This window comes from Fistularia commersonii, chromosome 35 (assembly GCF_037954325.1).
Source record: "Fistularia commersonii isolate RoL2024-O1a breed Wild chromosome 35, RoL_Fcom_v1.0, whole genome shotgun sequence".
NCBI classification, from domain to species: Eukaryota; Metazoa; Chordata; class Actinopteri; order Syngnathiformes; family Fistulariidae; genus Fistularia; species Fistularia commersonii.
Window position 1 is genome coordinate 10,264,570 of NC_141318.1, and position 24,168 is coordinate 10,288,737.

Below are 24,168 nucleotides of genomic sequence, written 5' to 3' on the forward strand. Positions count from 1 at the left end.
AAATACCTGGTTCCTTTGAGTCTGTCGGACCGCGGCTTCTACATCCCAGACTAGGCCGGCCAGATGGCACGGAGACAGGATGGGCTCTGGTGACTCGGAACCCTCCGCTTTTGAGTGGACACGGGACCAGGCTTAATATTTCAGTCACCTGGTCGGTATGACAAGGAAAAATTGAAACGACAAAAAAAAAGGGCCCACCTGGGGTTCAATCTTTTGGCGGTCCGCAGGTACTCCAGGTTCCGGTGGTCGGTCCAGACCAGGAACGGCATCTCCACCCCCTCCAGCCAGTGTCTCCACTCCTCCAGCGCCAGCAACTCCCTGTTTCCCACGTCATAGTTCCATTCGGGCAGCGACAGCTTTGAAAAAATAGGCACAGGGATGAGCTTGCAGTCCCCGTCGGAGTGCTGAGACAACACCGCCCCCACTCCGGTATCCGAGGCGTCGACCTCCACGATAACCTGACGTGAGGCGTCGGGTTGAGTGAGGATTGGGGCGGTGATGAACTGAGTCTTGAGGGTAAGGAATGCGTTGCGGGCGCCCGAGGTCCATGAGAAGTGAATCTTGCAGGAGGTGAGTGCGGTGAAGGGTGCGGCAATTAGGCTGTAGTTCTGAATGAAGCGGCGGTAGAACTTGGCGAAGCCCAGGAACCGCTGCAGCTGCTTGCAGTCCCCGGGCTCCGGCCAGTCCTTCACCGCTGCTATCTTGGAGAGGTCCATCCCGATCTCCCTCGCAGCGATGATATAACCCAAGATATAACCCGGCACGTGGAAAGCACACTTCTCCGCCTTTACGAAAAGGCGGTTCTCTAGAAGGCGCTCCAACACCTGTCTCACGTGCCGCCGGTGCTCCTCCTCCCTGCGGGAGAAGATCAGGATGTCGTCCAGGTAAACCAAAACAAATTGGCCCAAGAAGTCCCGCAGGACATCATTGACAAGATGCTGGAAGACGGCGGGGGCGTTTGTTAAGCCAAAGGGCATTACTAGATATTCGAAATGCCCCAGGGGCGTATTAAAGGCCGTCTTCCATTCATCTCCCTCCCTAACCAATCCTAAGTGGATCCTAACTAAATGATACGCGTTTCTTAGATCCAATTTAGTGAAAATCTGGGCCCCATGGAGGGGGGTAAAGGCCGAATCAATAAGGGGAAGTGGGTACCTGTTCCGGATGGTGATCCTGTTCAGACCCCGGTAGTCCACGCAGGGTCTGAGGCCCCCATCCTTCTTCCCCACGAAGAACCCCGCCCGGGGAGGAGGATGGTCGGATCAAGCCCGCCGCCAGGGAATCTCTAATACTCTTCCATGGTGGTCCTCTCGGGTCTTGACAGGTTATAAAGTCGACCTCTGGGTAGAACTGAGTCCTGCTGTAGGTCTATGGCGCAGTCATAAGGCCGGTGGGGGGGGTCAGGGCTTGGTCCTTGTCGAAAACCGGGGCAAGGTCATGATAATCGGGAGGGAGGCAGGTCAGACAGGTTACATGACATGATGTTCTCCAGGTGCGGATCTTACCGGCAGCCCAGTCGATGTGAGGATTGTGTAGCTGTAGCCAGGGGAACCCGAGCACCAGGGGGGAGTGAAGTCCCAACAGGATGGCGAAGGAGATTGACTCTGAATGGTTACCTGGAATCCGGATGCGGACTGGGACGGTCTGGCGCTGAACCTGGGCCAGCCGGCAGTTGTTCAGGGACACGGCACAGCAGGGCGGTTGAATGGCTGTGGTGGGGATGAGGAGTTCTTTAACCAGGGCCTCGTCTATGAAGTTGCCCTCTGCCCCAGAGTCTACCAGTGCCGGGACGGCGCGCTGGTACATGCCCCACTCCAGCGAGGCCGGCACCTGTAGGTGAGCGGGGAGGAGATCACCGTATGGCTCACCAGGACCCCCCCCGTCCCTGGCGGGCCCCGGCATTTCCCTTCCTGGCCGGGCAGGTGGTGGCGTAGTGGCCCACCTCACCGCAGTAGAGGCAGGCGTTCCGGCGCCACCGGGCAGTCTTCTCAGCGGTGAGGTGCACTCAGCCCAGCTGCATGGGCTCCTCCCCCGATGCAGCGGAACTCGGGGTCGAGGGCAAAGGATGGGTACGGTCCGGAGGGGGACCCTGGGTCCTCCTCTCCCGTCATCGCTCGCGGAGACTGTTGTCTATCCGGATTGCAAGGTCGACCAGGGCTTGCAGGTTCGGTGGTTCGTCCCTCGCTGCCAGCTGGTCCCTCAGCTCCTCGTTGAGTCCCTTCTGGAAGGCGTATCGCAACGCCGAGTTGTTCCAGTTAGACGCCGCCGCCAGGGTCCGGAACGCGACAGCATATTCGGCCACGCTCTGTCCCCCTTGGGTGAGGTCGCCCAAGCGTTTCGCCGCGTCGTCTCCCTAGAGAGGAGGGTCGAAGACATCCCTCATCTCCACGGTGAAGGCGTCATAGGACCGGCACGGTCACTTGAGCGCCAAACATATAACTCACAAACTAGCAAAATTAGTAAAAAACAGAAGTCAGATGGAAAGTTTCTTTTCGAAGGGGAAAAGGTCCAATGAAGAAACAGAAGACAATACCAGGTTTTCTCCCTGAAATGTGATTTTATCGTTATGGGTGATTCCCACAGACCAAGCCACTCCACATAGTGTGCGGCAATGATATGTTATGTTTTTGCGCAATATTACGAGTAAGCTGCTAAGCTTGTTCTTGAACCCAAATCAAACATCTTCCAAAAGTCCAAGTGTCATCTTTTGGACTATGTGACACTTAAACACTTTTTGATATGTTGCTGTTTTCTTCCTCCCAATGTCCAAATGTGAACATCCAAACATCATGGTATTTTCATGTCTTTGTTGTTTTTTTTTAGGTTGCTGGGTTTCATTTAATTTTAATTTTAAACTGCAATGCAAGCTCTACTCTCTGGTGTCTGTTATTGTATTGAAATAGTGTCCAGCTGAGAGTCTATTGGGATTTTTGATCAAACAAACTGATTAGATTTCTATTGCGTGTTCCCAGGACTGAATAGCCTCTTGACACTTGCTCACAGTTTTCAAACCCCATTCCTTTCTTTTTCTTGGAGGAACCTGAGGGATCATTTGTCTTTGTTTTTTATCTTTCATATTTGCATATAAATCTAGTAAGTGGACAGTTACCATGGTAAAAAGTTTTTCATGGAGGGGAGCACTCCCTAATCTTGTACTGGTGCCTTTTCAATGAGTGTGTAAGGATGTGAATGTGTTAGCAGTATCCTGTGTTTGAATTACCATAGATCTCAGAAAGCTGTGACTGTTGTGTGACAATTGAATTCGTCAAATAGTTATTGTACAAAACAGTAGGTTTTTTATAATTCCATTTTATGTTATCATCACAAAGTACATCTTCTGTTTGCAAATACGCTACCCCTGTCTGCTGCAACCTGATTCTCGGAGTGTTAGCCTATGTAAATTTGTCATTATTCCATGTACTTCTGCAAATGAGGCCAGTAAACTATGTTCTTGATTGTTTGACAATCCAATTACAATGGTTCTAACCCATGTATAAAAGCTAATTATTATTGATGCTATTATTGTTTTTTTCAGTCGGTTATACCATGAACGACCTGATATTCGAGTGGCAGGCAAATGGACCAGTCCAAGTGGCCGAGGGTCTGACTCTCCCTCAGTTTATCCTCAAAGATGACTCAGACCTGCGAGACTGCACCAAGCATTACAACACTGGTATAACTTAACCACACACACATACACGTAAGCACTTATCGTGCTATAACAAAATGTACCATTCAAATATGCAGTGTGATCTAACATATTCAAAAATGGCTCTGGTCTGCATTGAGGTAGAATAGTAATGAAAAGTGCTTTTATCTCCTTACAACTTAAAATACAGATTGTCATATTTCTGCATTAATATGATATTCTGTGTTACATTTCTACTGCTTTGGGATTTGGGTGCAGCAATATGAAAAATTATCTTGCATAATTCATTTTTCCTCTTGTTAAATTGTGAAACAATGTCCTTATATGTATGAAGATCGCAAATCAGATGGACAAACAACACTAATAAACCAAATACATCCTGGACATGATGGGATTATTTCAATTTAATTTTGTATTTACTGTATCTTTAAATGGTGAATTCATTTTATGTTTACTGAGATGGATGTTCCCTTTATTCTTGAAATAGTTAAGTAAATTCAATGACTTGTTGAATCAAAAAAACAAATAATCAAAGACATTGAAAAAATTTTTCCATGACCCAAAGTAGGTAAAATAATGATTTTTTTTTTTTTTTACATTAAAACAGGATGCACTCCAAAACATAAACAGCTAATATTATAATCTGTATACTGCTTAGCTGTAATACACATATCACATATCATGTGGTGTGTGTGTATGTGTGTGGCAGGTAAATTTACTTGTATTGAAGTGCGGTTCCACCTGGAGCGTCAGATGGGCTACTACCTCATCCAAATGTACATCCCATCTCTGCTCATTGTCATCTTGTCCTGGGTCTCTTTCTGGATAAATATGGATGCTGCCCCAGCAAGAGTGGCACTGGGTATCACCACGGTGCTCACTATGACAACACAGAGTTCAGGCTCCAGGACATCACTGCCGAAGGTCTGTATCTGTGCATTTCATTATTCTGTGAGGTGTTTCCTTCAGGTATCCCAAACACATGACTCGGAGACTCCAAATTGCCACAGGTGTGACTGTAGGTGCGAATAGATGTCTGTCTGTATTTGTCAGCCACAAGGTCAGCTGGTGACCTGATTTAGCCTGCTGCTCACCTCATACATGCTGGGATACACTCTAACCCGCTGCACAGTAAGCCAGTTGCCTGGAAGGACTGAAGGAACACAACTACTCAGCACTGTGACCCGATTACATGCCCCACCTGCTTACAAACAGTGTGAGTCAAAATACCTGAAAATGTTACTGAATGCATGGCTCCCCAGAATCTCCAAACCACAGCCGAACCTCAGAATCAGTTAAACAGCAGCCTGGGCTCATCTTTATTTAATTAATCTTATGCATAATTGAAATGAAAGATTTTGCTAAAACTACGTTCCGGAGACAACAGTTAGTTCTGAACAAGCAATCTGACCGGTTGGCATGTCATCTTGAATTAGATTAAATAGGGATGATGTAAACAAGCACCACAGTCTAAATATACAGTAACTTTTAGGTGTAAAATAATACAGCAATGCCCGCCATCCCAATAGCCTCACAGTAGTCTGATTGTCTAAACATTATAATACATATATTTAGTACGCAAACCCTTTTTTATCCGTCTTTGGCATATTACCTTTTTAAGACTATGACATGAATGCATGTATCATGTATGCAGAATTGAACAGTGCCCCATCTTTTAAAAATGCTAACCAGAAAAATCGACAAAAGCATGCGTTCATGATTTTATATCTGAATAGGAGTCCTGCCTCCTCCCCCAAAGCCTGTTGCCCAGGAAGCAAATATGAAGCAAATATGCAAATATGCAAAGCTGTAAATAAACAGTATCACTGAAGAAATGCTGACAGAAGAGAAACAAAACTGATAAAAAAAAGAGTCACATGAGAAAAACATAAAAAGAACATAATTTGTTGATTTCAGTGTTTTTCCCTTCAATTAAAGATTCATTTTCAATGCTAATTAGATTTCCAATGCCAAATTACTGTTCACCGTTCTGGTCCGCACCTTTAACATGTATCTCAGTTTCAAGTTCCACACAGTCAATAATGATTCAGATCAACAAGTCTAAACATGAGGGCTATGGCTCCCTAGTGGACGCCGAAGACTTTCCATTCATGCAAGATAATCATTTGCAAATTTGCCGTCAAATTGTAAAAAATAAAAGATCTGTAATTTGCATTTAACCAAAACCACTGGTTTTGTAAATGTCTTTCTTTTATCCAGTCAGCATGTGTCACCCTTTGGCACCACAGCATATCATATATCCTACAGGTATTTATCTTGGCAGTAATTCTTAAAGGAAATTTGTGGATTTGTGAGAGGTTGTCTGGGACTTCCTTTGACCCACTGATGAAATGACTCCATGCAAATGTTGGATTTATGCTAGTTCACAAAGATTTGATTACAGATCTGCAGTCCATTTCCATACACCTATGTACAAACTCTTGTAATTTGTAAATTGAATACATTACATGTGCCAACTGAAGTGTGATTATATATTTGCATTGCATTATAAAGATCACAATTTTGCTAAAATACAGTCTTGGCACACAAGCTCTTGTTTTTGCGGCAAGGTTTGTCATACAAACATACAACAGTGTTATGTCTATAGAGGTTCTTCATCATCCGGGTTATGGTGAATTGACTTGAATTTCTTCACTCGACAAAAATACAACAGTATTTAAAAATGCAACCAACTGACATACCGTAGTTTTCACTTCATAGCATGAAATATTCTAACACATCCCATTATGTATGTTATCGGACATGACAATGTTATGAAATATGTTTCCTTTGCGATAACCTGTCATAATGGCAATGATATCATGGCAACCCTATGTTACCTACTGACCTTTTTGGTCATATTCCATTTAAGGCAACTATCTGTCATCTAAAAAGTACATGTCTCCAATGATCAGCAGTGCAATATCCTTTATGGACATCCAAAGTCTACAGATGGCGTAAAACACACAACATCTGCTGTTGTCCAATGCACTGATTTTCATCTCGTTTTATTCTTACTTTTTAAATTTTATAAGAATATGTTGATCAACTACATTGTGCATGTGCCAGAGTATTTGTGTGAGAAAGTGTTCTGGTATCCTGTATGCATGAACAGAAATACGACAAGGAGTAGTTTGTTACATAACCCTTATTAGCATGGTTGCTTCCCTCACACATGCACGATAGATATGCCTCAGAAACACGAGTGAATCAGTGTGTGTGTTTAGAGGTTAGGAGGTTTATCATGTTTTCAGAGCCTGACAGGGCTTTGCACTCTAGTGTGTTGCACATGTCTGAATACTGAATTGTTTCGTCAAGAATGAGGTTACATCATTTTGGCACCACCATCAGAGGGCGAGTGTAGAGGTGGCAGCCTCCAAAATGGATTGATAATGGGATCAAAGGTGGGTAGCCTCTACAGACATTTTAGTAAGCTACATACTGTTTCTAGCTCAGGAGAGCCAGTGGCCATGAAGTCCAGGTCTAAGACAAAATGATTTCATTGGTGCACCATGTTGATGTTTAAAGCGTAACAGTAACTTTTGGGGAAATTCAGCCCATTCTACATTTCTGATGAAAGATGAAAAGTTGGGCTGTGCTGCATTAGGAGGTTGCGGTTTTCCTCTTTTAATATCAAATGAAGAGTAAGTTGCCCAAAAGATCAGATATTTAACATAAAAAAGCAAACCTATCCTCCGTATAGTACCCATAACATGAAGTAAGTTTCTATTGAAACCTCAGTGAGTCATTTACATCAGGGGTTTTGAATACTTTCCTCTGTAGAAGTTGTTAAAGCACAGCTTTGGGTTTTTAACATTGATTTTACTTGGATTTATTTCATATTTAGAATAAAAACGGCAGAGGGATACTTATAATTCCATTCAATTTGACTAATGTTCTGCTACTTATGCAAATATAGGAATTGTGGTATTTCAGATAACTTTGCTAATTTTTAGGTAGATTCTTGCTGATATTTGCCATTATTTCTGTTCTGATTTCTCATCAATCAAACATTGCATCCTCCTTCTTTGTGCCTTGTGTGTGTGTGTGTGTGTGTGTGTGTGTGTGTGTGTGTGTGTGTGTGTGTGTGTGTGTGTGTGTCTCACACAGGTCTCTTATGTGAAGGCCATAGACATCTGGATGGCAGTATGTTTGCTATTTGTCTTCTCTGCACTATTAGAATATGCTGCCGTTAACTTTGTGTCAAGGCAACACAAAGAGCTGCTGCGATTCAGACGGCATCATAAGAGCAAGAGCAAGGTATGGAACAGCTGTATAATCTTATGTGATTGTAATAAAAACTCCTTTTTTAAAATCTAAACACCACTTTCTATACCCAAACACACTCATCATTGGTTGTAGTTATACTTAGTACTTATTTATTGTTGTTTTTTAGTTTCTATACAGGTGTTTTGTTTCTCCAGCCTTTTATTGGATATAAAACTCAATTCTAATTTAAATTTTACATTTCTTTTCAGTATGTACAGTGTATCTTTCAAAAGGAACATTATGATTTTAATGTGTAGAGTATGTTCCCCTGTTTTCTGCCCTTTTTAGTTTATGTTGTGCTGTTGCAGCCCTTGAACTTCCCAGTTTTGGGATCAGTAAAGTACTGTTTATCCTGTTCTAAGCGCAGCCTCGAAAATACAGTATATTGTTGCCTGGAGTCTGATTTCAAGCCGCTCTCTTGTGGACATGAGTTGCTATTGCAGCTTGAAAGAACGAAAAGAGGGAGAAAAGTGTGGAGGTTTTCATGATGTATGTGTGGATTCATAGATAGGCTGAAACTCGGTCACTGTATTACTGCATGATGCTGCTTGTGTGTAACTGCATGATCATCGTGTTTGTAAGCTGAAAAACCAAACATTCAGCCAACAGATATACGTACACACAGCATTTGTTTTAAAAGAACCTGTAAACCAAACATTACAGTTCCTCTTTAGGAACTATAATGTGCATGAAGGACAGTATCAGTCAAAAAATAAATATATATTGGGAATCAAGATTTGCGATGATACACAGGTTTTTAAAGAAAAAAACATCTTAATGATATGTAAGTCATTCAGCACTGCCCTACACAATGCATGGTAATAATATGGATGAAATACAACAAATTTTGTGCATTACATTACAGATATTCATTGGTAAGATAGACGTTCAAAGAAACACCTACATAAGAAAACCTACATAAATAGGGATTAACATATGCCAGGACAGACAAAACATGACTTAATCCATCCTATAAAGTTGCAACAGTTGTTAAAGTTGAAGGATTTTGTACATTAATGTTCATCTATTGTTTGATGAAATTTGTCTACCTGGATGGACAACAAATCATTATAAAGTATTGTTAGTATTGTCCTTGATATCATTGTCCAATTTTCCTTAATGGTTAAAATTTTGTTCTATATTAACAGAATGATTTTTGTTCTTTTCTCATTTTGACAGATTTTTTGCTACTTTGTACATTTAACCTTTTAATTCTGTAAATGGATTGTCAGTGCGTGAGGAGAAAAAAATGTTTGTATTATCAGTTACTCAACTTTAAAAATAATCAAATCAGTACCTAATCACTGTCATTAAGATAGATTAAGATTAAGAAAAAAATTACATATATATAACATAATTTAGAATATGCGCATCCGTCATAAGAAATCCCTCAGCAAAATATTTCTGAAAATACAAAAAAAGAAAAAACAACAGTTAAGATGTTAACACATTAACAAGAAATTAATTTTAAAAAATATACCCTGCTCTAGCATTTAGTGTTCCTTTAGTTTATCAGAATCCACCCCAAAAACTCTTTTCTTCAAATACAGCAGTCTGACTGAATGCTTGGGTTCCTCACTTGTCTCATTTTGTTGTTCCCATGTCTTGTACTTTGAACATTCATGTGCATGCTGTCGGCCGGTAGAACAGTGGGGGTGCAGTTGATCCAGAGGAGCTGGCTGATTCGCTCCAGCGTGTTAACACCGACAGTTGCCTCAAATCAGACGCACTCTATGGATCTATGAGCAACATCTGCACCAGCAACCATAGGGTAACTGCACCAAACAGTTGTCTTTGCATGCTTAATGCATGTGGATGTTCTTGTTTCACCTGCACGTTTCAGACTGTAAAAGGATCTGTCGCCATGGCTACCTGACGGCTGATGAGTTTGTTCTTTGAATATATACAGTATATATAACAAAAGCCCTGCTTGACTCCAGAATGACAGATAAAATCATACTGGTATAAATTCTAAAGTTTTTGATTAAATCAGACAGCTCATCACTGCTATGACTGTCCCAAAAATATTTTCTCAAAATAACTTTTTTTGAAAAACCTAATGCTGATGTTTAAGGAATTTGTTGTTAATGTAGTGGTCCCCCTTCAATTGTTGATATTCAAATGTCAGATTACTCCCATCATTTAGACGATTTTCTTTAAAAAAAAAATATACTAAGTTAGTGATCTAGCATTTATATAGCAATAATACTAATATCTGGATGTAAAAAAATAAAGATATGTATTCAAATTACTACCATCACAAAAGATTGTTTGATGACTCCAACTATTTCCAATATCCAACTCTGTTCTTAACAGGTTTGTCTCAAGCTTTACATTGAATTTTCTCATGTGTCAAAATTAGTATCTCCATTTAAAGTGCACCCGCATTCAACCTCCAAAAATCAACATGAAACCAAGGATAGCTTTTTGGGCTGTGTAACTGATGAAAAGCCTGTAGATGGTGGTGTTTTACAAAATCAAAAGTAATCTGACCTCCCATCGTTCTTATGTTTGTCCTCACCTCATTAAACTGAAGTACACAGAATACAACATTTCATGTTCAAGGTAAAATTTGATTGCAATCAGTTGCAGGAGCCTTGCAAAACATTGAAATACATTTAAAGAGCACGTTATTTATTGTGCTTCAGTGAGTTTTCAGGTTCACCATTCGCAAGTATTTCAATGAAGAGTTGAATCAAATTGCTCATTGACACTTACTTTATTTGAGCTGTATATTTTTACATGAAATTTTATACCCAAGTTAATCCTGTGATATGCATCAATATCAATATATAAATTCCATGAAATTGTTTTTATTCAGTAAAACGAGCTTTAAGCAGATCAGTTTGAGAAGTTAACTATTGATCAGAATCTTCAACATGAGAAGCAGAAGAAGATTATCTGATCACTAACACCTTACTACAACCTGTGTCTCTCCTGCAGGAAGGGGAAGCCCATGAGACCAGGGTGACATCAACAGTCGCTGTGACCTCCACTCCCAGCAACAGCAAGGACACAAAGGCCAGCACTAACAATACAGTGGCAGTGCTGAACCTCCCAGCCAACACCACCCAGAACCCCCCTGGAGCACCGGGGGTAGGGAGCAAAAGCACAGAGGAGATGCGGAAGCTGTTTATCGACCGTGCCAAAAAGATTGACACAGTGTCGAGGGCCGGCTTCCCCCTGGCCTTCCTCTTCTTTAACATCTTCTATTGGGTTCTTTACAAAATACTCCGACATGAAGATGTACACAAGCAGTAGAGGGAGTATATGCTGTACTCACACACACAACCTGATTAAACTGTTCATGTACGAACACAACATCCTATATCTCCCATTAGCCCCTACTGTTCTAGCTGACCTTACATTGGTAAAATGTCTTCTAAACGCCCTAAAAACTCCACACACTACCCACTGACGTGTACAGGAACACACAAACACTCAAAACAGTCCTGCAAGCATGCTGTGATTGGTAAAAAAGGTTATTTTCCATCTGTATCCTTTGCAAATTTTGATCCTACCTTCATTCAAGTTTTTGCACAAAAAACATGCAAAGGGGGTAGCAAAAAGGTTGAGCTCGTTTGATGTCAGATCACAATTTTGAAGGCTTTATGTTCAGTTTTCCAACACACCATCAGCGGAGCAAAAGCCAACTCTCACTCAATAGCATCTCTTACTGTATGAAATACGGAGGCCACGGCCTGTTCATTACTATAAATAATGGTCACAAGTCCTAATTAATCATTATTTACAGACACTTAAACTAGCTAAAGAAAAATGACAAAAGTCATTATTGTCTGTGATATGAGTGACTGCCGTGTGAAAGGAATAGAAATCAGCAGAAGCCAAGAGAACAAACTGGAATTGGAAGCAAGCTCTAGCAATAAATAGAACTATTTACAATTTGCTCCATGCACCTCAAAAACCAAAGTCTTGCCAAGTGTAGTTGTCTAATCTTTTGTAAGAAAGCTCTCATGACACGCAATATGATAGTGGATTACTTAAGTTTCTATATAGGGAAGACTTTATTTAAAACTTTTTTTTTTTTTTTTGTAATAACATTGAATGATTATTTTTCTTGCTACAAGAGCATTTCTTGACAGGTGTTTCAGACGTGTTTTCTGCGGAATCCTAGATTGAACCCTGGGCACACAGAACAAGTCACACCCAGCTATATTTCGTTGAGGTTGTTACGGATGAAGGGCAGAATTCTTGCCTACTGTTTGTTTGCTAATGCAGTGAAAGACTTGTGGCTCTTTTAGCTGCCTGACAACATCATTCCTCACCATAAAAAGAGACTGGAGGACAGAATTTTATAATAACAGTCAACATCTGTCAACTAAACATAGAAATCTGGTGCTTTTGGAGTCATTGAGTGGTTTATTTTCAATTATTACCCACATGTTTGTCGCTCAGTGTATGTTTTTATCAAATGTTCTGTTATTTTAAAGATAAAACAAAGTTGTCTTGCTGTCTTTTCTCCCGCCATGTCTGAACAAGACATTTTTCATTCAAAACATCTGTCTTTCCAAGACAGACAACTATGAGGAGCACTGGATAAAGTCAACAGTGATTGAGGTTGATGTCAGAAAAGAGTGACTGGAGTTGCACGGAGTTGAAGGACTCTGAATACATACAAGAGCACACTTATGTGTATCATACAACTTGTCACCCATCTGTTTCCTTCATCGCAGCTGACCTTACAGTCTTAGCCCTGAGTGTTTCCATCCATTCACCCACCTCTCATTAAGTTAGAAGAAAAAGAAATACTTGAGAACATCAGCTTCAGCACCTTACACTTCGAATGAGGCTAAGGAGCCTGTGCCACTTTAAACCTCTCATTTATTCATTCTTAAACTGTGCACTATGTACACGTTGTAAGTTGAAACACCTGAATGACTGAGGAAAATGTCAAAACTTTGAATTCTGTTTTTAATGTTTGAAAAAAAATGTCATTAATGTTGAAATCTTGTGTGGCACTTGGACTGTTGAAGAGATTTTTATTTCTCTAAAGCGTAAAGAAAGAAATACATATATTTCACATTAACCCCATATGTATTGTTCCTATGTGTAGAATACTTTGCATAGAAAATATGTGTATACGTGTGAAATACATAACATATACGTATCATATGCATTTAAATATAGAATTGCCCAGATGTTTGAATGAGAGAGTAAGTGATTGTCTGTGTCTATATATAGCCCTGTGATTGACAGGCAACCAGTCCAGAGTGTATGTCACCTTTTGCCCACTGACAGCTGAGATAGGCTCCAGCATCCCCCACAGCCCTGAGAAGAATAAGCAGAAGAGGATGGATGGATGGATATATAAAATTTACATACACATATATATGTGTGAAATATATGCATATATATGTATAGATATTTTCAGTTCTTACAACTTTTGTAGTGTTCATGTAATATAACCTGTCCCCACACTTGATAAATTTGTGGTCATAAGGTAAAATCATTTTTTGGTACTCTTTATTTCATTCCTGTGGTTAGTCCTGTGCTGTTGTTCCCCATCATTTCATTATTAATTTATGTTATGAAATATTTAACCTGAATATATAGCAAAAAAATTAATTGTTTATATGTTTATTGAAGGAATTTGACTGAGGCACTTGAAGTGCTGTTTACTATAGGAAAAGCGTAATATTCATATTTAACTGCAAATGGATTTCCCAGTGCACGAAAAAATATAATCTTTGAATTATTTAAAGAAAACTTCCTTGCCATTTTTTCAGTTTTCTTATTGCCTCAAGAGGATTACCATTTAATTCTGTCCATCTGATAGAAGTGTATCCAGTTGTCTTACTTTTTTTTTTAAGTTGGACTTTTATTTGTACTATTCAGAAAGACTGAAATTGTCTGCAGATCTTACAATATCACATTTTGTGATCAAAGAAAAGAAAAAAAAAGAAAAAAAAAATCACAACAACTTGGCCCTGTTAAGCCATAGATTAATCACCAACTGCCCTCCATCTGTACGAAAACTTGTTTCCACATAACAAACACTAACAATGACTAACATCTGGCTTTTGACTGCAGCGGTAAAAAGGATTTAGCCTATTTCTGGAAGCAAAGCTGGGGCCCGAAAAAGGAAAACTCGTCAACAGTCTTGGAACAACTTGGAACACAGTCGGCTTCTTTGTTCAGTGAGCGTACCTGCTATTATAAGAATATGTGCATATATGAACTTGTCTTTATTGTGCCACACCTCTGTTGTGTAAGACTGCAAAACTTTTTATAAGATCAAGCACTTGGGCAAAAGAAAACCTTGATTATTTGCTTTTTTTTTGCTTTTGTGTGAGCATTCAAAGCATCAGAAGTGTGGGAATATCAGTGTGAAAGGGACTTATGTTTCTAATACTGTGTTGAGTTCCACATGTAGGTTGTTTCTGTTCTTTATTTAGAAAACAGCCTCGAAACCCCTGCTCTAAACCTCTGTTTGAGACAGCCCTGTCTTTCTCTGAACTTTTTTTAGTTTTTCTATAATATAACCAGTATAACTTGTTGGGAATATGAATCTGTTACGTTTTTAATAGTCATACAATGCCCTGGATAAGGAACAATTATTTGCGACCAAAGGACAAAAAGATATTTGGGAAGTGTAACAAGATAAATAGGTTACTACACACTTGAGCTCTTATTTCACTCTGTGTGGTCCTATTGTCTCTGATGTTTCAGTATGCCATGAGTTGAGGTCATAACAAAAAAGAGTTTTAGTAATACAACAAATTCTGAATTCTTTCACACGAAAGTGCTCAGGGTGACTCACAGAAGGTTTCCTTTTGCACAGTTGGCTCTAACCCAGGATCTGTGGGTTGTATTGGCCAGCCCTGTTTCATGCAGCTGCACAAGCCTCACATTTCACATAATCTATTGTCTTGGTTTTCAAATCTTTGATCTACACATTAGTGAGCAGTGATCTCTAAGTTTAAACATTTAACTGTAAGTCTCAAACTGGGCTCAGAGAGTACAATTCAGCTTGTGAATAATTACTCTTCTGGTATTTCAATAGCAGATATGTGGCACTTGCATTTGCCCCAACATGCAATCACCCATCAGCACTTTTAACTTCACTGTAATGTTTAGTGTTTAATCCATAGGTCAGAACACAGTGCAACTCTGCAGCGGTGGTACTATGACCATGCATGTCCACTACAGTGCCTCGACTACCGTTCAACTTAAAGGGTTTCTTATGTTTCCTGAAAGGATGTTCAGACTGCCTATTAATACAAAGCCTTCCGCATAGTTCCTGTGTGGCATCTACACCAGTATTTTAACCCACTGCTGGTGTGCTACTCTAAAGGCCTGAGGTTTGGAAAAAAAATGTCAAGTAATTGTCAGTATACTTTTTGAACTCAGCATTCTATTATTTGCTCCAACAACATATTGTAGTAATTTTAACATCTTTAGTTAATATCCCTAAACTCAATAGATCACACTAGGTTTTCCCCTCAGGAAATGATGGAATAGATGCAGAAAGAATTGAATATGACCTCTGGATCATCACTGCCTGTAAAATTGTCTTTTGTCTTCCATCACAGAATCTGAAGACACAGGGATAAGATTGTTCTACAAAAATGTTGTTTCGTTTTGTCATCTGAGTTACAATGCCCATTCACATTTGTGATGAAAGCAGTCATGTATCATGGAAGTAATCCACAGTTGGAACCCACTGGTCCAGATGTCAATGAGCACTGTGCTTTGTTTTACAGTCTTTATCTGTTTACCGGCTGGAAAAGTGATAATTCCGTGAAATGTTCAGCTGATATGCAGTTTGAAGTTGCAATTGGGAAATCAAGCAACAAAAAGGGAAGGAAAAGTAAGAGATGGGTGGTGTGGCGTGGTGTGGCATGGCGTGGCGTGGCGTGGCGTGGCGTGGCGTGGCGTGGCGTGGCGTGGCGTGGCGTGGCGTGGCGTGGCGTGGCGTGGCGTGGCGTGGCGTGGCGTGGCGTGGCGTGGCGTGGCGTGGCGTGGCGCAGGAGGCAGAGCAGTAGTCTTTGGAAGTGAACATTCCTGGTTCAATTCAAGTGTTGTTGAGCAAGATACTGAACCTCTAACTGCTCCCCTGGCGCTGGTGGATGGCAGCCTTCTCCTCATGGTTCATCCATGATGAGTCATTGCAGATGAATTTCCCCATGAGTGATAAATAAAGGATAAGTCATTATTAGATATCCTGTGATAGCACCATGTCCCTTTAAATGTTGCAATGCACTTACATCCACTCTTGTGAGACAGATGGGTTTCTGCATGTCACACGTTCTATTTTGTTTTTCATGAGTCATTTATTTAGACCCAATAATGGGACATGCAGACTGGATGGTATTCTCAAGAACTGACTGGCATCGAAACAGGTGCAGTGTCATAGGTTGTAATACATGGCTTCTGGCTCCATTAAAAAGAGCAGCCTGTGATTCACCTAATCAGCTCCTGTCAATCTGACTACTACAGCAACTTCACAAGTGCTTAATTTTCCTTTACAATCTTTCTTCTAAATTAGGATGATAGGAATATGAGTCTTACTGTTGCAGTTGCTTTTAAAGAGGGCCCCTTGTCGTGGGCAGACCTTATTTGCAATCAAATCTGTTTATGTAAAGTCATACACACTAAGAGCTTAACATTGCATGTCTCTCGTGCACCACACAGGAAGAGCATTTCGCCGTTGTACAGATATTCCATGATTGAATTGATCATGATTTCTATTATCTGACTTTTAATGTATATATGTCCTTAACTTTTGTAACTTTTTGTCAGTAGTTGTACAATGACCTCATGTATCCTCAGCATTCCCCCTGATTGCCACTAAGGAAGTTTAATCAACCAAAACATCTGCAAACCCAGAGGATGTTTTTGACATAATCTGTGTTTTCCTTAATGTTGGGCTACAATTTTGTTTGCAAAAATAAACTGAATAGCTTAGTGAGTCATTGAAAAAAAAAACATTTAACCACAGTTCCACTGTCCAAGGAGGCTGTCAGGCATCCAGGCCATGGTTAATCCTCGTCAAAGTCTTCAACATGGATTCATCTTTCCCTGAAGACGTTTCACCCCTCATTAGAGAGGCTTCTTCAGTTCGAATTGAAGAAGCCTCTTCAGTTTGAAACTGAAGAGAGCATACTTCCAGTTTAGCCAATAAATAAAGGGCTTGGCGTTTTGTAATACGGACTCGTGTGTACACATTTCCCACAGAAGAATAATAAGTTGAAACAAATTAAACATACTAATGAAACCTTCACACTTCAGTCCAAAGAGGTACTTCCATAGACAATTTAAAAGGGCAGAGGCTTTCCAGTCATGATTTTGGCATCAGGAATTTTGCTGACATAATTTACCAGGGCAATTTCATGTGAGTCAGATTACAGGGAACAGGGAAATGAGGAAAATATATCACAAGTCATCTATTGCTTCCAAAAAATCACGTATGCACTAGATACCCTCTGGGTATGATATTGTTATTCGAAGGATTTCACAATACTGGCTACCATTAGGTCTTTAATGGCAGCCAGTGGGGTTTGTAATAGTAACATGACCACTGCAGATTGACAAATGGCAGTAATGTACAGCCTTTCTGACGAGACAAATATCCTCAGGTACACAAGGTCTGGGCTAGCACTAGTTGGATAACTTTGCAAAAATGAAAGTCCCAAAACCATTCCTGTCACAATCACTACAGTGATGAATATCAGAACCAAAGTGATGTATGTATCTGTATCATACAGATCACATGACAATGTCAATAATATACTATATACTTTTTTTCCTCTTTTGTATGCTTAATTATTGTATTTCCTCTTTGAAGGGCTATAATATTGAAAGAGAGCACAACACTGAAAATATACTTATGTATTCATAAGTTCTTTATTGTGATGTTTTTTTTTTCATAATATTATCAATACATCCATCCATCTTCCCCCGCTTCCCCCCGCTTATCCACATATCGGGTCATGGGGGCAGCAGCTGGAGCAGTGAGCTGGAGACTCCCCCCAGATGGACATGCCGGAATTCCTCCCCCGGGAGGCATCCAGGCTAGGATGCCCGAGCCACCTCATCTGACTCCTCTCTATGCGGAGGAGCAGCAGTTCTACTCCAAGTTCTTCCTGGATGACCAAATTTCTCACCCTATCTCTAAGGGAAAGTCTGGCCACCCTGCGGAGGAAACCCATTTTGTCCGCTTGTATCCACAATCTTGTTCTTTCAGTCACTACCCACAGCTCGTGACCATGGTGGGAAAGTAGATCGACTGGTAAATTGAGAGCTTCTCTGAGCTGTTGGCTCAGCTCCCTCTTCACCACCACAGACCAGCACAGAGTCCACACCGCTGTAGATACTGCACCAATCCAAATGTCAATCTTTCACTCCATCCTTCCCTCATTCATGAAGACCCTGAGATACATGAACTCCTCCACTTGGGCAAGGACCTCTCCCCCAAACCTAGAAATTCTGTCTATAAAAGTGATGAACAGAATCGGTGACAAAGGCAGCCCTGGCGGGGTTCAACTCTCACCGGAAACAGGTCTGACTTACAACTGGCAATGCGCCCGGTTTGATGGTGTTCGGTACCCCATGCTCCTGGAGTATCCCCCACAGGATTGGCACATGGTTGAATTCCTTCTCTGGATCCACAAAACACATGAGGAGTAATTGGGCAAACTCTCATCCCCCCTCGAGGACTCTGCCAAGGGTATAGAGCTGGTCCACTGGCCAGGATGAAAACCACACTGCTCCTCCTGGATCCGAGGTTCAACAACCCAGTGGACCCTCCTCTCTATCTCCGCTGATTAGATCTTACTAGGGAGGCTGAGGAGTGTGATCTCCCTGTTGTTGGAGCAGACCCTCAGATCCCCCTTTTTAGAAAGGGGGATCACCACTCTGGTCTGCCAGTCCAGCAGCACTGTCCCCAGTGTCCATGCATTGCGGCAGAGGTGTGTCAGCCAGGACAGCCCTACAGCACCCAGGGCGGACCTCATCCACCCCTGGGGCCCCGCTACTGAAGAGCTTTGAGACTGCTTCAGCAACTTCAGCCCCAGAAATAGGTTTGTCTGCTCCAGAGTCCCCCCCCCTCGCTTCTTCATTGAAAGGTGTTTCAACAGGGTTGAGGAAGTCTCGGAGGTATTCCTGCCAGCGATCAACAACATCTCAAATTGAGTTCATAGCGCCCGCTCCCACTGTACACATTGTTGACAGATAGACCAGAATCTCCTTGAAGCCCACCTGATTTGTTCTCCATGGTCTCCCCGAACTCCTCCCACACCCGAGTATTTCCCTTGGCAACCACCAAGGCCGCATGCCACTTGGCCTGCCAGTACCTGTCAGCTGCCTCTGGAGCCCTACAGGCCAGAAAGGCCCGATAGGACTCCTTCTTCAGTTTGACGGCATATGGACACCTTTATGCCTAAACATGGTGTTTGATACGGACAATCTGCGACGAGCACAGAAGTCCAGGAACAAAACACCACTCAGGTCCAGATTGAGGGAGGTGTTCCTCCCAGTCATGCCCTTCCAAGTCGCACTGTTGTTGCCCACATGAGCGTTGAAGTCTCCCAGTCGAACGAGGGAGTCCCTGGTAGGAGCGCTCTCCGACAGTCCCTCTAGAGGGGTGGGCAAACTGAACTGTTGTTGGTTGCATAGCCAGATTCTTGTCTGTGAATATCTTATCAGTAGCTTCCTGCTTTTCCTTATCATTTTTTTAACCAAATCCACCGAGTAAATAATTTCCTGTCACACTGCTGACCACAGCTGCACATGGATTACAGTTACCACCGAATATAATATAAAATAACAATGCTCAAGGTCATCAATTATTAAGGACAAGCAAAAAAGTTAAATATTGCTTCCCTCAGGTCGTTTGTATAAAATGTACTATAATGGTTGTCAGTCTGCTGCCATTTAATCTGACATGTTGAATAACAACTGAGATAATGCGATGCACATTAAACACCTCTTTTGTCAAGACTATATATACAAGATAGTGGGCCTAATCTTATGCCCGGTGCAAAGCGGCGCGCAGCACAATGAGAGTGTCATTGGTAGTTTATGGCCAATGCGGTTTTCATTTCTCTCACACAGCACCTGAGCCATGTGAATAGCCCATGTGTATGTTCATGGGCTGTCTGGCACATTCATATCTTGATGTAGAAGAAAATAGTTCACCACTGTAAAATCAAGGGTTTCATATATATATTTATTTTATATATTATATTTGATAGATAGATAGATAGATAGATAGATAGATAGATAGATAGATAGATAGATAGATAGATAGATAGATAGATAGACAGATAGATAGATAGATAGATAGATAGATAGATAGATAGATAGATAGATAGATAGATAGATAGATAGATAGATAGATAGATAGATAGATAGATAGATAGATAGATAGATAGATAGATAGATATAGATATAGATATTTTCATTATCTACCACTTGTCTTGCACTCAGGGTTGTAGGAATGCTTGAGCCTATCCCAGCTATCATTGGATGAGAGGTGGGGTAAACCCTGGACCGGTCACCAGTCGATCGCAGGGCCACATATAGAGATAGAATCGTACTCTCTCATTCACACTTTTGGGCAATTTCTGGGAGACGGAGAAAACCGAACCAGACAACATCCAAACTCCACACAAAAAGAAAGTGAGAAGGTCCTTCTTGCGGCGAAAGCACAAACCACTGCACCACCTCATATATACATAAATATATAATTGTGTATCGTTTTTTTGTACACATCTTTATTGACACATACACTATATGACCAAAAGTATTTGCTCACCCGCCACCTGTGCAGCAATGTCAGTCATGTGCAGTCATGAAATTTCCTCGCTCCTAAATATTCCACAGTCAACTGTCAGCTGTATTATAAGAAAGTGGAAGTGTTTGGGAATGACAGTAACTCAGCCACGACAGTGACTCAGCCACGACAGTGACTCAGCCACGAAGTGACGTAAACTAATGGAGCGGAGTTAGCGGATCCCATTGCGCATAGTGCAAAGAGGTCGACAACTTTCTGCAGTCAATCACCTCAGACCTCTAAATTTCATGTTGCCTTCAGATTAGAACAGTGCACAGAGACCTTCGTTGAATTGGTTTCCCTGGCCAAGCAACTGCATCCAAGCCACACATCACCAGGTGCAATGCAAAGGGTCTTTAGAGCAATGGAGACACCTTCTCTGGAGTGACAAATCATGCTTCTCCATCTGGTAATCTGATGGACGAGTCTGGGTTTGGTGGTTTCCAGGAGAACGGTACGTGTCTGAGTGCATTCTGCCAAGTTCAAAGTTTGGTTGAGGGGGGAATTATGGTGTGGGCTTGTTTTTCAGGAGCTGGGCTCGGCCCCTTAGGTCCAGTGAAAGGAACTCTGAAAGCTTCAGCATACCAAGATACTTTGGACAATTCCATGCTCCCAACTTTCCTGGAACAGTTTGGAGCTGACTCCTTCCTTTTCCAATATGATTGTGCACCAGTGCACAAAGCAAGGTCCATTAAGACATGGATGACAGAGTCTGGTGTGGATGAGCTTGACTGGTCTGCGCAGAGTCCTGACCTAAACCCCATAGAACACCTTTGGAATGAATTAGAGCGGAGACTGAGTGCCAGACCTTCTTATCCAACATCAGTGTTGCGCTTCTAGAGGACTGGTCAAAAATTCACATATGCATACTACTTAACCTTGTGGACAGGCTTCCCAGAAGAGTTGAAGCTGTTATAGCTCCAAAGGGTGAACAGACATCATATTGAACCCTATGGATTAGGAATGGGATGTCACTTAAGTTCATGTGCGAGTCAAGGCAGTAGGACAAAAACTTTAGGCCATATTGTGTATGTAGATACAATATCAACTGTTACATCTATAATACTGAATAACATAATGATGCGTGAACTCCCCTGAAAACTGTACGGGTTTAAACAACCATTAAAAGATAACACTTATTACATGAGGGTGGGGGGGGCAGGTCAAAGTCTGGAGACCAAGTAGAACTTTTCATGTAAAAAAAAGGCTTGTAGTTTGCCTGTATTCACAAGTCATAATTTTGTCAAGCTGCTCCATTCTGTCTGATTGAAAATCAATACCTAATTTCAGTCATAATGCTCACAAAAAGACATTAAAAAAAAACTAAATTTAGAAATTTCCTATTTGGTCAAATTTTCAAAAATAAAAAGGGGAACTGAAATTTCATACTCAAAAAGTATGAAATTCTTAAAAGATTATCAAGACAGGGTTATAAATAAACAAAATATTGTTTATTGTAAAATATTGTATTACTGTAAAAATATTGTAAAGTATGATAAAGAGATAAATTATCCAAAAAATAACTATAATATTTAAATACTATACTTACTGAGGTTTTGCATCTTGGCCACTCAGATACTTCTATATTCTGATTTGTGTACAGGATTTCAGAAAAGGTCGTAATGTTAGTAGAAAGAGGCCTGCAATTAAAACCCTGAACGTTTCACTTAGGTTTCTTTCTCACTCTCACTCACTCACTAACTGCTTGGTTTGTATAGACTGATAAGCACGGAGAGAGCAAGAGAGAGCAAGAGAGAGAGAGAGAGAGAAGGAACACAAGGGGGGAAGGGAGGGAGAACAGCCCAGCTGAAAGAGTAAAAACATTCATGAGTGAGGAAGCCAGTCAAAGTGCTGGGGAGAGAGCGAGAGAGCGAGAGCGAGAGAGAGAGAGAGAGAGAGAGAGAGAGAGAGAGAGAGAGAGGAAGGAAAAGGAGAAAGACTACAAGGAAGAGAGTGAAAGAAAGAGAAAGAGTGAGTGAGTGAGTGAGTGAGTGAGCGGGTGCAGCAGAGACAGCAGAAGAAAGTTGGAAGAGATCATGTCTCTTAGCAGGAAGGTGGCGCTGGTGACCGGGGGGGCACAGGGCATTGGGAGAGCGGTGGTCCAGTTGCTGATGAACAGCTCAGTCAAGGTTAGTCTACACCTCTGACATTTTATAACTTCCCAACACACTGTAGTCAGTACTTTGTAAGTTGAATGCAGTTAGTGTATGTATGTGTTTGTGTGTCTGACTTAACTGTTGCTGCCGAAGCAAAACCTGGAGTAAACCCAGTTTAGCGCTGCTTTCTCAGTTGTGACACCTGCACAGCAGAAAATGAATTTTGTGAATGTACATGTCATGCTGATCCTGTGTCGATCTTGAAGCCTTTTCATGTCACAGCACACACATATACGCTTACAGACACGGTTCATACAAGAAGGCCATGCCCTTCTTGTACAAAGATTAAATGAAGACATGCTGAGGTCTAAGCATATTACGTAAACAAAAAAAAAAAAAAATCACATTACTGAATATTGGCAAATTAGGTATCAAAATCTTTTTTTGTGTGTGTGTGTAATTTCATAGTGCAGTTAATTATGTACTACCTTCACTAACAATTGTAGATGCTTAATTGATAGTAGCAAGACTGCAATGTATCCTATTGGTTATTGTTTATGTTTGTCAGAAAAAGTGTTGATTAAATAGTGTGCATTCAAAAATAAATATCATTATGTGGGCATAAGAGGATTGTGCCTCATTACATCTCTTGAGTACATGTGGGTGTATGGAGTTGCTCTCTGTTAATATATGTATATGCATAGAGATAGAGATAGAGATAGAGATAGAGATAGAGATAGAGATAGAGATAGAGATAGAGATAGAGATAGAGATAGAGATAGAGATAGAGATAGAGATAGAGATAGAGAATTATATATATATGTACATATATATATATTATGATGAGATAAACAAATCTAAACAAATCACATACTTAATGCAGAAGTTTAAATAATAAATCCAGCCTATATTTTGGTTTATGTTGTGTAAAAAGTGTATCCCCCTTTTCCTTTTTACATCCCACTTGAATATAATTACATATTTGTTAAACACTTGCGTAATAAAATGACAAATAGACAAGGAACAGTTCTGTGAACCCTGACTCTTTCCAGGGCTGCGTATGAGATAGTAAAAAACAGATGTGAGTAAATGGCTGGGCATCATAGATGAAAAGATGAAGTTTGATGTGGTAAATACATTTTTTGTGGTTCAACCAAGGCCAGGAAAACTAGACTAGACTAAACTAAACTAGACTAGATAAAATTCTTCTTATTTTTCCATAGTGTTTTTGGAATTGATTTTTAAATCCTATGAAGAAATTATTTTTGGTTGGTTGGATCAGGTTCACTGTCCTTGGTTTCATTTGGCCTCAAGCAGCATACAAGTAGATTCATATCTCATAGGTTTCTAAGTACTTT

At 40.9% G+C, this 24,168-nt stretch overlaps 2 protein-coding genes across 6 annotated transcripts in view; both read left to right on the top strand.

The window, feature by feature from the left end:
* glra3 (glycine receptor, alpha 3) overlaps nucleotides 1-14,020 on the top strand; it is a 74,106-nt gene extending 60,086 nt beyond the window's left edge. For 3 of the 4 annotated variants that reach the window (XM_086142627.1, XM_086142630.1, XM_086142629.1), the window contains 4 exons: nucleotides 3,536-3,673; nucleotides 4,359-4,573; nucleotides 7,760-7,909; nucleotides 10,862-14,020. In XM_086142627.1, coding sequence (XP_085998753.1) covers nucleotides 3,536-3,673; nucleotides 4,359-4,573; nucleotides 7,760-7,909; nucleotides 10,862-11,179 — 821 coding nt within the window. In that variant the 3' untranslated portion in view covers nucleotides 11,180-14,020. The remainder of the gene's footprint in view (nucleotides 1-3,535; nucleotides 3,674-4,358; nucleotides 4,574-7,759; nucleotides 7,910-10,861) is intronic. The other variant, XM_086142628.1, reaches the window with a different exon arrangement.
* Nucleotides 14,021-22,530: 8,510 nt separating this feature from the next.
* The window catches only part of hpgd (15-hydroxyprostaglandin dehydrogenase), a 40,977-nt gene continuing 39,339 nt past the window's right edge, over nucleotides 22,531-24,168 (top strand). The window contains exon 1 of one of the 2 annotated variants that reach the window (XM_086142753.1): nucleotides 22,531-22,843. In XM_086142753.1, coding sequence (XP_085998879.1) covers nucleotides 22,751-22,843 — 93 coding nt within the window. In that variant the 5' untranslated portion in view covers nucleotides 22,531-22,750. The remainder of the gene's footprint in view (nucleotides 22,844-24,168) is intronic. The other variant, XM_086142752.1, reaches the window with a different exon arrangement.